Source organism: Protopterus annectens, chromosome 1.part1 (assembly GCF_019279795.1).
Source record: "Protopterus annectens isolate FY-2018-M chromosome 1.part1, PAN1.0, whole genome shotgun sequence".
Classification (NCBI taxonomy): Eukaryota; Metazoa; Chordata; order Ceratodontiformes; family Protopteridae; genus Protopterus; species Protopterus annectens.
In genome coordinates, this window is record NC_056726.1 from 1,339,468,724 (window position 1) to 1,339,484,926 (window position 16,203).

Sequence of the window (16,203 nt, forward strand, 5' to 3'; positions counted from 1 at the left end):
ATTTGTGTTCAGTCATTTGAGTTTCAGTGAAATGTGCATTTAGTGAAATGTCCTAGACCCATATATATATATATATATATATATATATATATATATATATATATATAAAACGCAAATATATGCATGTCTGTATATATGTACACATACACACGTATGTGCAGTTTCCTTTTCAGTATGTTTTTTGTTTGAGTTTCTATATTTTATACACAGATTGTGGGCTTTTTCTGAGTGCTGGATTAGATTTTTTTTGTTTTAGATGTTTTATTTTACTCACTCATCTGTTTATTGAATCACAAGAACTCTTTAACATTTCATTGGATTCATCAGTTACTGCCTCTGTAACTAACTAGTGAATTCTGCCTGGTTCTGAGGAGTTTAAATGACATAATTAGGTTACAGATGTCCCAAAGGGCCTCATGCTTTTATATTCTGCAATTGTATTTGTTCAGAATCATCTGTTTATAATGAGTTAGTGGCTCTGTTTAATAAAACTGGATGTCAACTACTGCAGATTTTACTTATGTACAGTCATGGCCCGATTGCTGAGTTAACAACAAAGTAAAGATATTGCACAACTTTGATAAGAACCAACGTACGACAACATCTTTGTGAGATTGGTACATTTAATACACAGAACATTTCAATCTACATTTTAGCATGTAATTTGACTGAGGCTTAGAGCAGTATAAATTAAGACAGGTTAGAACACAGAGATATATTTTTTTAAATTATTGTATGGTTTGTTGGCCGTGTTAGTCCCACTAAGCCAGTGGCCTCATTTCAGGGAGACTTGAGGTGGTTTTCATACTGACTTGGGGAAATTTGGCCAGGGCACTCTAGGGACTTCCCTTTACTCTTCTAAGCCACAAGGTGGCGATAAAGGACTGCTGCTGAGGCTTGATTTCACCTTGATGATCGAAGGCAGCAGTATTATCGCACAGATCATGGAGGATTCTAGAGTTGAAAAACATTGTTTCTGTTGAAAATAATGATACAAAAGTCACAGTTGTGGGTTCAGGAGGATAGGCAACAACAATTTTCATGCTGATAGAGGAGAGTGAACAACCAGGAAAAGGTAAATGTGTACAGGGGAGTTTGGCAGTCAAAATGTTGTTCGGAGAGGAAGAAAACAGTAACAGAGATGAAAGAACAGAAGAAGTAAGTTGAGAAGTGGAGAAGGAGAATGTCAGAGACAGAGGGAGCAGAAACCATTTTATAAGAATATAATGTATTGGTGTGTATTTAAAATTATTAAAAAAATGCTTTCAGATAAAGATAATTCAGAGTATAAAAGAAAAATATGAGAAACGGAAAATTGCTAGAAATCATTGCAGGTCATAACTATGAGAAAGATGGGAAAACTATGAATACAATAATGAAAAAGTTAAGATTATTTAGACAGAAGTTCTTTTTGGAAGGGGAAAAGAAGTATTACAAATTGTAGGTAAAGAAGTTAAATATAGTGAAAGGAAATGAAGCTGACGAAAAATGATAAATTATAACTAGGAGGAGAATATTAATAAGAGGACGAATATGCAAAACAGATGTATGAGAATTATGTTGAAAACGGTTTATGAAAGTGGAATAGATAAGACAAAGGGGAGAAAAGTAATAGAAGAAATTCTAAGAAAGTCATTAGAGGAAGTGTTGGATGGAGGGAAGGAAGAATCTGTACCTGAGCCAGATGATTTAGGATGTTTTTTATAAGGAAATCACTGAATCAGAAAAGAAGGACTTTTTGATGCTAATAAATGAATGGTTGGGATGAAAGAAGGAATAAAAGATGAATAATTTTCTGAATGTATAGTACAGTCTGTGTGGAAAAAGGGAGAAAAAGAAGAAATAAAAAGAGGCCAGTAACACTAGGGATACAGATTATACATTTTTATGAAAATTATTCCACTGGGGGATGAACAAGCTAGTGTATGTCTTCATGCCAGTTCCAGTCTTGGATAAATGGGGAGGATTATTTAAGGAAGTGCATCTGCTGTAAATTTTTGCCAGATAACATATGCAGACAAAAATACAGATTTCTATACTATATCAGTCAAGACCTGGGTTAGCAACTACTGACTCCAGCACTGTTAGCCAACAGGGTGCTGGTGGAAATTGAGCTACTGTTGGCCGAAGGAGAAGAAGAGGGGGAAGGCATGCCTGGAGGCAGCAGGAGAGGAAGAAAGTTAGGAGTGTAGAAGTGAGGATAGGAACTTTGAATGTTTGCAGTACAACTGATAAAGGGAGAAAATTAGCTGATATGACAGAGAGAAGGAAAGATGACATATTGTGCGTGCAAGAGACCAGATGGAAGGGGAGTAAGGCCAGGTATATCGGAGGCTAGTTCAGATTGTTCTACCATGGAGTAGATGGGAGGAGAAATGGGGTAGGGTTTATCCTAAAGAAACGGCTTGTCAAGAGTGTTTTGGAGGTACAAAAAGTGTCAGAGTGATGTTTATGAAGCTGGAAATTAATGGTGTGATGATGAATGTTGTTAGTGGATATGTTCCACAAGTAGTGTGTGCAATGGATGTGAAAGAAAAATTTTGGACCGAGTTGGATGTAGTGGTAGAGAGTGTACGCAAGGGTGAGAGAGTGGTGATTGGAGCGGATGTCAGTGGGCATGTTGGTGAAGGGAACAGAGGGGATGAGGAAGTGGTGGGTAGGTATGGTGTTAAGGAGAGGAATATAGAAGGTCAGATGGTACTGGATTTTGCAAAAAGGATGGACATGGTTATGGTGAATACATATTTTAAAAAGAAGGAAGAGCATAGGGTGATGTACAAGAGTGGAGGAAAATGCACACAGGTGGATTATGTCCTATACAGGAGGGCCAGTCTGAAGGAGATTGGAGACTGCAAAGTGGTGACAGGGGAAAGTGTAGTTAGGCAGCATAGGATGGTGGTCTGTAGGATGATGTTCACAGTCAAGAAGAAGAGGAGGAGACTGAGGGCAGTGCCAAGAATCAAATGGTGGAAGTTGAAAAAGGATAACTGTAAGGTGGAGCTCTGGGAAGAGTTAAGACAGACACTGGGTGGCAGTGAAGAGTTACCAGATAGCTGGGCAGCCACAGCAGAGGTGGTAAGGGTGACAGCTAGAAAGGTGCTTGGTGTGACATCTGGACAGAGGAAGGAGGACAAGGAGACCTGGTGGTGGAATGAGGAAGTATAGGAGAGGATACAGAGGAAGAGGTTGATGAAGAAGTGGGATTGTGAGAGTGATGAAGAAAGTAGACAGAATACAAGGAGATGAGCTGTATGGTGGCAAAGGCTAAGGAGAAGACGTATGGTGAGTTGTATGAAAGGCTGGACACTATGGAGGGAGAAAAGGACCTGTACCAATTGACTAGACAGAGACCGAGCTGGGAAAACTGTTCAGCAGCTTAAGGTGATAAAGGATAACGAGGGAAACATACTCACAAGTGAGGAGAGTGTGTTGAGCAGTTGGAAAGAGTACTTTGAGCGGCTAATGAATGAAGAGAAAGAGAGAGAGAAGGTTGGATGATGTGGGCATAGTGAATCAGGAAGTGCAACAGATTAGAAAGAAGGAAGTAAGGACACCTATGAATAGGATGAAGAATGGAAAGGCTGTTGGTCCAGATGACATACCTATGGAAGTATTTAAGAGAGATGGTAGTGAGGTTTTTAACCAGATTGTTTAACAAAGTCTTGGAATGTGAGAGGATGCCTGAGGAGTGGAGACGTGCTGTATTGGTACAGATTTTTAAGAATAAGGGTGATGTGCAGAGCTGTAGTAACTACAGAGGGATAAAATTGATTAGCCACAGCCTGAAGTTATGGGAAAGAATAGTGGAAGCTAGGTTAAGAAGAAAGTTGGTGATTAGTGAACAGCAGTAATGTTTCATGCCAGGAAAGAGCACTACAGATGCAATGTTTGCTCTGTGGGTGTTGATGGGGAAGTATAAGAAGGTCAGAAGGAGTTGCATTGTGCCTTTGTGGACTTAGAGAAAGCATATGACAGAGTTCCTAGAGAGGAGTTGTGGTATTGTATGAGGAAGTCAGGAGTGACATAGAAGTATGTAAGAGTGGTACAGGATATGTACGAGGGCAGTGTGACAATGGTGAGGTCTGCGATAGGAGTGACAGATGCTTCAAGGTGGAGGTGAGATTACATCAAGGATCACATCTGAGCCCTTTCTTATTTGCAATGGTGATTGACAGGTTGACAGACAAGTTTTGATTTCTGAAGAAGTCTGGGTGACACTTGGACGAAAACGCTTTGTACAATTTTAGCGTTAAGGATTTAAAAATAAAGTTTCCTGGCTGGTGATTACTACACATTCTTCAACCCTTTCTTACTTACAGTGGTGATGAATAGGTTGACAGAAGAGATCAAGCAGGAGTCTCTGTGGACTATGATGTTTGCGGATGACATTGTGATTTGTAGTAAGAGTAGGAAACAGGTTGAGGAGATCCTGGAAAGGTGGAGGTATGTTCTAGAGAGGAGAGGAATGAAGGTCAGCAGGACTAAGATAGAATATGTATGTGTGAATTGGGGGGAGAACAGAGAATGTTTAGCATGCAGGGAGTAGAGTTAGCGAAAGTGGAGAAGTTTAAATGCTTGGCATCAACAGTTCAGAGTAATGGTGAGTGTGGAAGAGAGGTGAGGAATAGAGTGCAGGCAGTTTGGAGTGGGTGGAGAAGAGTGTCAGGAGTGATTTGTGACAGACTGGTACTAGTAAGAGTGAAAGGGAAGGTCTTCAAGATGGTAGTGAGACCATCTATGTTGTATGGGTTGCAGACTGTGCCACTGATGAAAAGACAAGAGTCAGAGCTGGAGGTGGAAAAGTTAAAGATGTTGCATTGGGTGTGACGAGGATGGACAGAATTAGAAATGAGTATATTAGAAGCTCAGCTCTGGTTGGACAGTTTGGAGACAAAGCCAGAGAGGTGAGATTGCATTAGTTTGGACATGTGCTGAGGAGGGATGCTAGGTATATAGGGAGATGGATGCTGAGGATGGAGCTGCCAGGTAAGAGGAAAAGAAGGCGGCCTAAGATAAGGTTTATGGATGTGGTAAGAGAGGGCATGCAGGTGATTGGTGTGTCAGATCAAGATGCACAGGACAGGAAGAAATTCAAACAGATTATCCACTGTGGCGATCCATAATGGGAACAGCCAAAAGAAAAAGATGATTTAGGAAAGATGAGGACTGTAGATGATGTAATAACTGAGGGGTGTATATGGAGTAAGGAAAATAAATGTAAGCAAAATGCATGTGACAATAAAAGAGGTAATAAAAATATAGGAGATGGGAAAGGTGTAGGAAGAATGGTGGCATATGGTGCGACAGTAACATCTGGTAGTATAAATCATAATGACGTGGGAAGGATGTTGTTAACAATTTATAAGCCAATTTATATCTTGGGTGTCTGTTATGGTGAATGCTCGTTTAGGAAATAGGATAGAATAGAAATGGGAGTGAAACAAGGGGTGTCCATTGAGTATGTGGCTGTCAGTGATAGTGATAAATGTGGTCATAAGAACCTATGAGAATGGTCTAGAAGAAGCAAGATGGAAGGATAGTAATGGGCTTAGATTGCCATTAGTTTTATCTTATGCAGATGACAATATTAGTAAAAAATAAAGTACAGATAAGAGAAGTGATTGACAAAACACAAGTATTACTGTGGAGAATAGGTTTCTACTTAACAAAAAAACTAAGGATTTGGTGAAGTGGTACAGATCAGGGAAATTTATTTCACAAGAAGTTAAATTAGTATATTAGGTGTGAGATTTTGAAAATGTCAGGTAGTGATAGAACATCAGAGATAATTACTAAAAAATTAAGAAGAATGACAAAGTGAGAAAAAAAGTTTATTTGTTAAGTACAACCATTTTGGAAAAATTAGCATACTTAGGTGGTGTATATATTTTTCTTAGTTTTATGAAAAACAGCTTACTAGATTTTTTATGCGGTTTAAATTAAATCCAGTGGAAAGAAGACTAGTATATAACATGAAAGAAAGTAGAGGAGTTGATGTTTTTTGGCTTCAGTGAATTTATTTTGCGTGATGCAATCGTATATGAAAAATAAAGCTCAGTGTTAGAAATATTATTGTTTAAAAATTATGATCATGTATGGGAAGGAATAAAGCAACAGAGAAGTGGAATGTGAAAATCTGGGTCCCAGAGAGTACGAAAAAAGATAGGTATGCAAAATTGAATTCAACGATGACAAAAGAGTTAAATGCTGCTACAAAACATAGTGAAAGAACATTTTTGTATTTGTGTTTATGGGTGTGTGTATGGTGTGGAAGAACAGCCATGGTAGGGTTAGCCACCCAGCAGTGTGAACCTTGGCTGTAGATGATTTTAATTGAAGTGACACCCCAACAATATGTGCAAAAATGGGAAGAGGAGTTGTGGATGGATGGATGTAGGAAAACATGTGAAACCTGCAATTCAAAAAGGACAAAAGACATATGAAATGTTTACGAAGGGTTTTCTTTGGTTTGTTTTTGTTTTGTTTTTAGGGAAACTTCTAATGGATAAATTGCTTGTGAATGGAAGCAGACACTATAATGCATTTAAGAAAAGGTTAGTAATGTATGTAAATTTGAAGAAACGTTGCAAGTTGTTTTCTGAATTGCAAAGGAAGCAAGGCTTTTTGGAATGTTTTCAAATGGACTTCATACTTCAGGACATGGGCATCAATATAATATTTTGTAAATGTAAGGAAGTGGCTAAGAGAGAGATACATGGAATAAGCTTTTATTGATGACAACATGGTGTTTATGGAAAATACGTGAAGAGTTATTGTATAAAGAAAAAGTACAATGAAGAAGTAAAGTTGGAAATAAAGATGGCTGTGGTTAAAGGTCTGAGGAGGGTAATTAATGAATAAAAGTAAGGCATATATATTGTCAAGAATATGATATAAGAAAGATGTACAAGTAGAGCAATCCCTACTTTTTTCAGTAAGTGCCACAGAATGTTTTACATCCGCTTGAGCTACCACCAGCTTTGTTAGATAGGACTTCGATTTTACATCTCATCCAAAGGATGGCCAGTTCTAGAGTGAAGCACCCCTTTACCCTGCACTGCAACGTCAGTGTAGGAAAATCTTGTCCAACCACCTCAGATTAGGCGAGAATCCAGTGTTTTGATCTTCCTGCACCAAAGGCTGTTACCTCACAAGCTACTGGCACTGAAGAGATGGAGGAGAGTGTATTGTAGTCATGACAAAAGCTACTGGACAGTCGCTAGTGAATCGGAGAGCAGTATAAAAGTAATTCAAAAGCTGTATAGGATGAGTGCTTGATTTTCTCTGAAAATGTGTTGAATACCCTAAATAGAAGTCTGCTTAAGATACATCGGTAATAGTAGCAACAGAAATTGCATGAAAAAACAGAGAGCATCATGGCATTGTATGGTCTCAGGTAAAGGAAAGAAAGGCAACAAATAAGATGCAGTAGAAAACAGTCAGCTGACTACAAATTCATATGCACTTATATAACACCCATGTTCGTCATGTAACCTATATATATATATATATATATATATATATATATATATATATATAGACCTTGTAAACGCTGACTGCTAATTGACAAAGTGAATACAGACATACTAACGTATGCAGTGAGAAAGAAACCTCGGCTGTGCAACCTTTAAACATAATATTTTCAGGGGGCAAGACCGCCTGCATCCCCATACAACTGCTAATATACTAACTACGTGATCACACCCTATCGGGAAAGAGCATATTCTTCTATCCCAAGATGCATGCTCTCGAAGCCCTCCTCAGTATGGAGAACATCGATGTCTGTGCAGTGACAGAAACCTGGTTCAAGGCTCCCAAGAGCACCCCAGCACTACCAGGTTATACATCCTGTCATACTTTTCGGCCCCAAAACTTGGACCGAACCACAAAAGGAGGGGCAATATCCATATTCATCAAAGATACCCACACCTCCAGGTTAGTGACAATGCACGAAACCATCCATGTGCAACTAACCGTAGGCAAAACTGCTCTACAGTTTGTAGGAACCCCACTCAACCTTCCTAAAGACACTGGAGAATATGAATGTCTCTCCAAACACCATCATATTGGGAGACTTCAGCTAGGAAAAACAATAAAGCCAGCAACTGGATGGCTGTGAAAAAGTAGTTTATTTGTCAAACATCAGTCAGACTTCAATCTCACAGACTGGTTTCGGCATAGAGTTAGCTTAGCCTTCTTCACTGAAGTGACACGTGTTTGTGTCTTCATGTACAGCAGTAAGCTTGGTGGGTGTTTGGTGTAGATACCAAAGGAAGACTATCTAGAAGGACCCACAGATGACTGTTGGAATTCTTTTTTACAGACATAGCCCAGTAGATTATCTGCTATACAGGAAATATTTAAAATGAAGCAATTAAAGTACAAAACAGTGAACTAATAAATTCACAAATTAGCTGCAGTTCTAGCTATATTTTTGACATAATTCAGGCTGAATAGTACAGTTGGACAGATAGTGGAAAAGAGGCTATAGATGTGGAAAGAGTCCAACTGGGCATTCCTAGACTTAGAGAAAGCATATGACAAGGTCCCAAGAAAATAAACACAGTTGAGAAGGAAAGACTGCTTGGAAACAGTACCAAAATCACTACAAACCAAAGCACTTGCAGAACCAGCAAACAAAACACCTCTTCAGGTCGGTGAACCAAAATGATTTATTTAACGCCACAAAACAATAACTTGCGTTTTCTTCCTTAGACTTCATCAGAATGAATAGTTACACAAGCTAGTAATCTCCTTAAATAACCCTCCCTTTCCATTAACAAAACAATTAACCAATTGAAACATTTAATATAACTGAATGTGGTACATTCAAAATGCTGCTATAAAAACTCCTAAAACAGTCACTTATTGCAATAATAGGTTCTAAAACAGATTTTAAAAACAATGAATCACATAATTAATATGTAAATACATAAAATGCAGGCCATCAAATCTAATAATATAGAAGTAAATAAATAAGATGTGTTGCACCAAAATTTTAAATTGTGTTGAAACAATGCCACTGTGATGAGCTAGTAGAACACTGCCATCTACTGGTCAAGAAATAATGCTAAATAAAAACATTATAGTTTAGCGGATCGAAGTTTGAGGACAGGGGCTAAAAAAATATAGTCATTCAAGCCTGGGTCGCTGTTGGCCTCCAAACTCAACTGCCAAAATAGTTCCCTGTACTCTATAGTTGTGTCCCAGAGACCACCTCTTGGGTCCTGTTCTTTTTTTCTATGAGGGAAAAAAAAAAAAAAAACTGCATCTTTACAAAGTATGGTATGTCTGAATAGTGCATTATTGGTATTTTGCTTGTTAATGTCATAGAGATGTTCATATATCCGCCTCTTAAACTTCCAAGTCTTCCCTATTTAGAAGGCTCCACAGGGTTTACAAATGGCGGTATGTATGACCCCCATGGTGTCACAGTTGGAGAATGCATTGGTTTCTAACTTTATGATCCTCTCCATTAGATACACACTCTCCCCCTGTATAACATGTGAGCATTGGGAGCAAGCCCCACACTTAAAAGTGCCTTTCTTCTGCCTACCCTGCTTTGGTTTTCTATATTCCAGCATTTCCTTAATATTTTTCCCCTTCCTATAAGTGAATTTCAGGGGGTCCTTGAATAACAGGTCCAAGTCAGAATAGTCCCCAAACATCCCCCAATTTCTAGAAATATCTTTAAACAAATAAGTGTCACTACTAAAAGTCAAGATGAAATTACTACTCCAGTTTGTATCTGGGGTTGCGGTATTCTCTGTATTAATTACATTAGGTTCCAATACCCCTAAAATGGGACTAAATCTTCCCCCCTCTTGTTTTTTATTTCATTAATTACTTCTATTAAAACAAGGGGGTAGTTTCTTTCCAAGAACATATTTTTCAGTTTCTTACTTTCTGCATCAAAGTCACTATCCAGGGACATCATCCTACTACTCCTAATGAACTGCCCTTTCAAAATTCCTTTTTTTGTTTGAAAGGGTGGGCACTAGTGTAAAACAAGTAGGAGTTTGAAAAAGTCACTTTTCTGTAAACATTGTACTGACTTCAGGTATCTCTTCAATCATCACATCCAAGTATTGTAAGTGTTCCCTAGAAAACCTGTGGGTGAATTTGAGGAAGTCAGTAGTACTACTGACGTATTCAATGAATTCTATTAGTTTCTTCTCCGGTCCAATCCAAAACATGCAAGTATCATCCAGGTAACATCGATAGTATTTCCTATATTAAGAATATACAGAATGAAAAATAAACTGCTCTTCCCAAATAGACAATGCCAAGTTTGCGTACTTGGGGGCACAACTGGCCCCCATGGCTACTCCACTTGACTGCCTAAAAAACTCACCCTCGAAATACAGAAAATTATGCCTTAGTATCAATTCAATTAAATCTATAAACACCAAGATACTGTTTTCATCAAAACTTCCTTTGGTTCTAATAGCTTCTTCAAACCATTCTAACCCTAGCTTGTGAGGAATGACATTGAATAAATCCTGGATATCTAAAGTAACAAAGATGAGTTTGCCACTGTATAAGTCATTGTTAATACTTCTCAAAAAATCCCAAGAGTCCTTCAGGATGCCCGCCTGCTCAGACCAGACCCTTTTTAACCTTAAGTCCAAAAATTTGGCCAAGGGATAAGTTTTAGACCCAGTGGCTGCCACAATTGGTCTGAGTGGTGGGTTGTCCACATCCTTATGGACCTTGGGTATACCAAAAATAGATGGTACTATTTATTTGTCCATAATTAAATAGTGGTAGGTATCTTCGTCAACCAATTCTTTAAGAATGAAATCAATCTTCCTATGGGCTATATTAATCTCGTTACGTGAGACTCTTGAATATCTGTCCATGTTGTTTAACATATCCAACATCTTGCCTGAATAAATAATACTGTTCATAAGGACAATTCCACCCCCTTGTCGGGTTTCATAACGCTGACTTGATGGTTGTTCCTTAAAGAATCCAGGAGGGCATGTTCTTCCTTGTTCAAATTGTATTGTCTTCTTTTCTTATTTAGACCCTGTCAAAGCTCCCTCTCTACCTGGATTTCAAAGTTTTTTAACTGGAGGTGAAGGGGTGGATTATGAGTACTTTTTCTCTTAATCAAATTCATGCCCCCCCCCCCCTTCGTGGTGCATTAACAATTCTAATTTCTTTTTTCTCAAAAACAATTTTAAGTCGATCAAAACGTTCACAATTTGACTACTGTTACTAGATACAAACTTCAGACCTTTACTAAACAAACTAAAGTATGTGCAGTCAATGTCCAGGCTACTGTAATTGTATATACTAAAATTGTGGTACTTATGCCTGTACCCCTCGACTAGTATACCGTTGTCTTGTATCAAACTACGAGTGGGGCTAATCGAGGTTAGTATCTCCTCCTGTTTGAATACTCCCCCCTGTTGGGTAGTAGTTGACTGGTGTTCTTTGTTTTATCCTCTCAGATCTCCTCAGTGTGGGAAAATCCAAAGGGTCGTTCAAGTCGTACCCCCCCCATTGCTTCCCCAAAAGGATAATTACTGTAGCCCCCTCTGTGACCCCATTCTCGGTTATCCAAATCTTCTCCCTGTAAATCATCACCCATGTGATCAGTGTGATTCCTGTACTGGTGCTTAAAATTATTTTTGGGTTTAGGGTGACATTGTTCTTCCCTATATTCTTTTATATCGCTATCAAGCATCTTATATTTCCTGTAAAATAAAAATTTACACTTTTCATCAGTCTTTCCTTTCACATTTAAGTATTTGGATCTTTCTTCTTCCACAGTAAATATTAAATCAGTGGTATCATTTGTGTAGCTGAGCAAATGCAGTTGTCTAAATGGATGTCATCTACGGTCTCTTTAGACCAAACACAGGGCACCCTTATTTATATGAGGTCTATATTAAATCATTGAACGCTTAGAAAAGTGAACAATGATTTATCTACCCCATTTAAGCGAAAGCTTACAAACTCGAAGTCTTAAAACAACAATTTTTTTCCAAGGGAAAAAATTTGCTGTTCCAAAAAAAAAAAAAAAAAACACTTGAAACATAACATAAATTGTGGGGCTTTTCAAAAGAATGCATCTTCGGTCATCTAATAGGAACCCTTTATATGTGTACAGCACGTCTGTATATGTGTGTGTGGTTGTCTTCATGTACAGCAATAAGCTTGGTGGGTGTTCAGTGTAGATACCAAAGGAAGACTATCTAGAAGGACCCACAGATGACTGTTGGAATTCTTTTTTACAGACATAGCCCAGTAGATTATCTGCTATACAGGAAACATTTAAAATGAAGCAATTAAAGTACAAAACAGTGAACTAATAAATTCACAAATTAGCTGCAGTTCTAGCTATATTTTTGACATAATTCAGGTTGAATAGTACAGTTGGACAGATAGTAGATAAGAGGAGGCTATAGATGTGGAAAGAGTCCAACTGGGCATTCCTAGACTTAGAGAAAGCATATGACAAGGTCCCAAGAAAGCTGATTTGGGCAGTCCTGTGGTAGTTCAAAGACCCTGAAACATTAATAGAATTGTGCACACTAAGTACAGGGACCCATTGACACAAGTATGAACAGTGTTCAGACTCAACAGATGGGTTCCCAGTGGGAGTGGATGTGCATCAGGGTTCATCTCTGAGCCCACTGCTGTTCATACTGTTGATAGACTACATTAGCACATAAGCTGGAGGGGACAGATCAATAAAGCTGTTGTATGTTGATGATGTGGCATTACAGCAGACTCTGAGCAAGAACTTCAGCAAAGGATAGGGAAATGGAATACAAAAGTGGAGACACCGTATGAAGTGGATTTCGGATAAGACCGTTGTAATGTCAGCTAATGGGGAAAGTCAGATAGAAGGAAAAATAGTGAAACAGGTTAACAGCTTCATGTATCTAAAAGGGGTAGTTGAGGAGAATGCAAGTCTGAGTGCAGATGTCAAAGATAGAATCAGAGGGGCTGCAACCAACCAGCACAGGATGTCCAGGATAGAGTTTGACAGAAAATGCCAAAGAATTTGAAAAGGTGTACAAAACAGTGGTGTGATCAGTATTACTCTATGGTACAGAAATCTGGACATTTAAGGCAGACAGTTGAGAAAGCTAGAGGTGATGGAGATGAATTGCCTGAGATGGCTGGTAGGGAGCCATTGTGGGACAGGTGAAGAAACAAGGACATCATAGCAGAAGCTCAAGTAGCTCCAATTGCAGATACAGTCAAAGAGAACAGATTCCGGTGGTTCGAGCACATGTGCAGGAAAGCACTAGACAATCTGATAAGAAGGTTTGTGATAGGAAGAAGGCAAGAGGAAATGAGGGCATCCAGCAAAGAGATGGATTGTGGGGCAGAAGACCTGCAACAGTCAGGCATTGACTGTCAAAGAAGGTAGGAGACTGGCATTGAATCAGAAGAGATGAAGACAGTTGACACAGTACCCCGACACTAGAAGTAGAAAAATGTGGAAAGGTGGTTGATGGTGATAATGATGATCTACTAATGTTATATATGCACTAACAATGAAACAAATACAAAACAATTTAACAGAGAGCTCATTTTCAAAGTGCAGTAATGTCCTCCTGGGTAGATGTTACAAGGCAGTCCATTATTTCCTTGTAACACCCACACTGTTGGGCATTATTGCTTGCTTAAGACGCTGAGGATGAAGTATGCATAGTGGACAAAATTGAAGTCTGGACATGAGACAAGTGAGGAAAGAGGAGGCTCATGTGGCATGAGCTTAAGATCACTGGCGTAAAGAATGGTAGAGCAGTTGGAGATGGGAAGGAAAACAGTGAGACGGAGTGGCTGTCACTGGATTTTAAAGGATATTGGTGAGGCTGCAGAGCATACTGTAGAAAATAACGCATCCATGATGGTTGAGAAAGTGGTAGATACAGTCAAAAAATTAATTTGGCACAGTCTAAACAAGCAAAAGTTTAAATGAGCAGTTCAAGACTTGCTGAGACTCAGTCCACACAGTGGGGTACATTTAGTGCAGGATATCAAATGCCTGTGCTGTGATGGGAGTGGGAAGAAAGAATATTGAATAAAATTAATTTAAGCTACAGTTTTAGGGATAGGGGCCCTCAGCCAAGTGCATAAAATACCTTCTTGTGAATTAAAGGAGAAAACTCCTGACAGTACAGCCATATTGTCAGGGCTTAAGACCCTACATGAAATACTGTAAAGTCCTAAGGCCCTCAGGTAATCAAGCTGCAAAACATTATACCATAAAGAAATTGGCAATGGTTTTAATTTGACAGGAAACATGTTGCTATGACAGCATTTTCTTTCAAAACTATAAAAAGTATGATTAGAAAGGACATCTTTAGCTGGAAATGCTGTAAAGAACACTGCAAAATACAGTGTGCAGTATTTAAAATGAGCTAGAGCTGGTGGGCATACAAACTAATATAGCATATTTCAAAGCCGAGAAATTTCCTTTATTTAATGGTTGGAGGCATAAATGGAAAGGAGGTGAAATGGAGTTTACAGGTGAGAAAACTAGTGGCTAACTGAATATAATGAATTAAAATGGGTCAGGCTTATGGGCTAATGGTGTATTTATGTCTATGCTCTTAGTGAACTTTTTATTTTACAACCATGCCTTTATAATAATTTTTTCTGCATTTTTACAGGCAAATATCGATCTGGGGATGAAGATAAAATTACCCCAGCACCTTTTCTTACTTGTGACAGTTTTCCAGAGGCTGTGGACTATATTCTGAAAAACATGATTTAAGTGAATATTTATAATCTGGCGTAGATGTTATATGCTACAAAATCTTTGTTGGCCTTTTGTTTCGAAGATGAGTAAATGATTAAATAATTTAACCACCAGTCCTTCAAAGTGTCTTATTTTGATAAATGACAGTTGTACTTAATACAGTCCTTATAGAGATGTTTTCATCTTATGTCTGTTATAGCAGTGATCTCCAACCTTTTTTGCACCAAGGACTGGTATCAATGTAAGACAATTTTCCACGGACCGGCCATCTTGCAGCGTGCATAATAAAGTAGATATTTATTTATTCATTTATTTATTTGACATTTGTTTAACGAGGAGGCCAGACCTGAAGAAAAAAGCTCCAAAGTACAATAAAAAGACAACTGGCAATAATTACAAAAAAAAAAAAAAAAGTGTACAATTTGCTTAACAGCATAACCTTGATCTGCTATGGTTGAGAGGTAAGTAAACCCAATGGCAACCTTATTGATTTTGTTTATAAGAGCAATATTTAACATCTGTCCCAAAGACATGCATCCGGAGCATTTCTCCCCGGGCCTCCGCTGAAAACAGGCTCTGTGGAACCTAGTCGGACTTTCCCGGTCAACAAATGTTAAATAAATAAATAAAAATAAATAAAATAAATATTTGTCTCTGTCCAGCATACCTCTCAACTGTACAGATTTTCACAGAATGTCCAGATTTTTGCCTCATAGTGTTGGTATTTTTCTCATAAAATTGTCGTTTTCTGGCAAATCGCTGGCAGATCATTGAGGCTGAAGTCAGAAAATAATGACAGGCAGTTGAATTTCATACCTCATACCCTTCAGAAAATTCATGCTAATGCAAAACCAGTATTTCTAGCAACTTTCAAAGTTTGTAAGAGCAGCACTTAAAAGGGTCCCTATTTTGGGCCTTTATCCCCCCATTATTTTTGGCTTTGTCCATATTTCCTGATCTAAGTAAGAGGTTGAGAGGTGTGTGTGTGTGTGTGTGTGTGTGTGTGTGCGTCTCATATAGAGAGGGGGGATAGAGATAGAGTGAAGAAAGTGCGAGTGATCGCTGCAGCAGCAGCAATGTGGTTTGTGTATCATTCATCCACACTCGCACAGTCTCTTTTGCAGTCATACATGCATTCACTCACACACATCGCTCTCACTCTTTTCCGATCTCTCACACACAGTCAGTCCCTCATTCATACCTGCATTCACTCACACATCACTCCTACTTTCTCCTGGTCAAACACACACTCAGTCACATCCTCATTCATACCTGCATTCATTCATTCACACATCGCTCTCACTCTCCCAATCTTACATATACACACATATAGCCACTTCCTCATTCATACCTGCATTCATTCACACATCACTCTCATTCTCCCAGTCTCACACACACACACACACACACACACACACACACACACACAGCCACTTCCTCATTCATATCTGCATTCATTCACACATTTATTT

At 38.6% G+C, this 16,203-nt stretch overlaps 1 protein-coding gene across 3 annotated transcripts in view; it reads left to right on the plus strand.

Moving 5' to 3' along the window:
- HDHD2 (haloacid dehalogenase like hydrolase domain containing 2) overlaps positions 1-14,844 on the plus strand; it is a 564,975-nt gene extending 550,131 nt beyond the window's left edge. For all 3 annotated transcript variants that reach the window (XM_044081827.1, XM_044081837.1, XM_044081845.1), the window contains one exon: positions 14,643-14,844. In XM_044081827.1, the coding sequence (XP_043937762.1) occupies positions 14,643-14,746 (104 nt within the window). In that variant the 3' untranslated portion in view covers positions 14,747-14,844. The remainder of the gene's footprint in view (positions 1-14,642) is intronic.
- Positions 14,845-16,203: the final 1,359 nt, after the last annotated feature.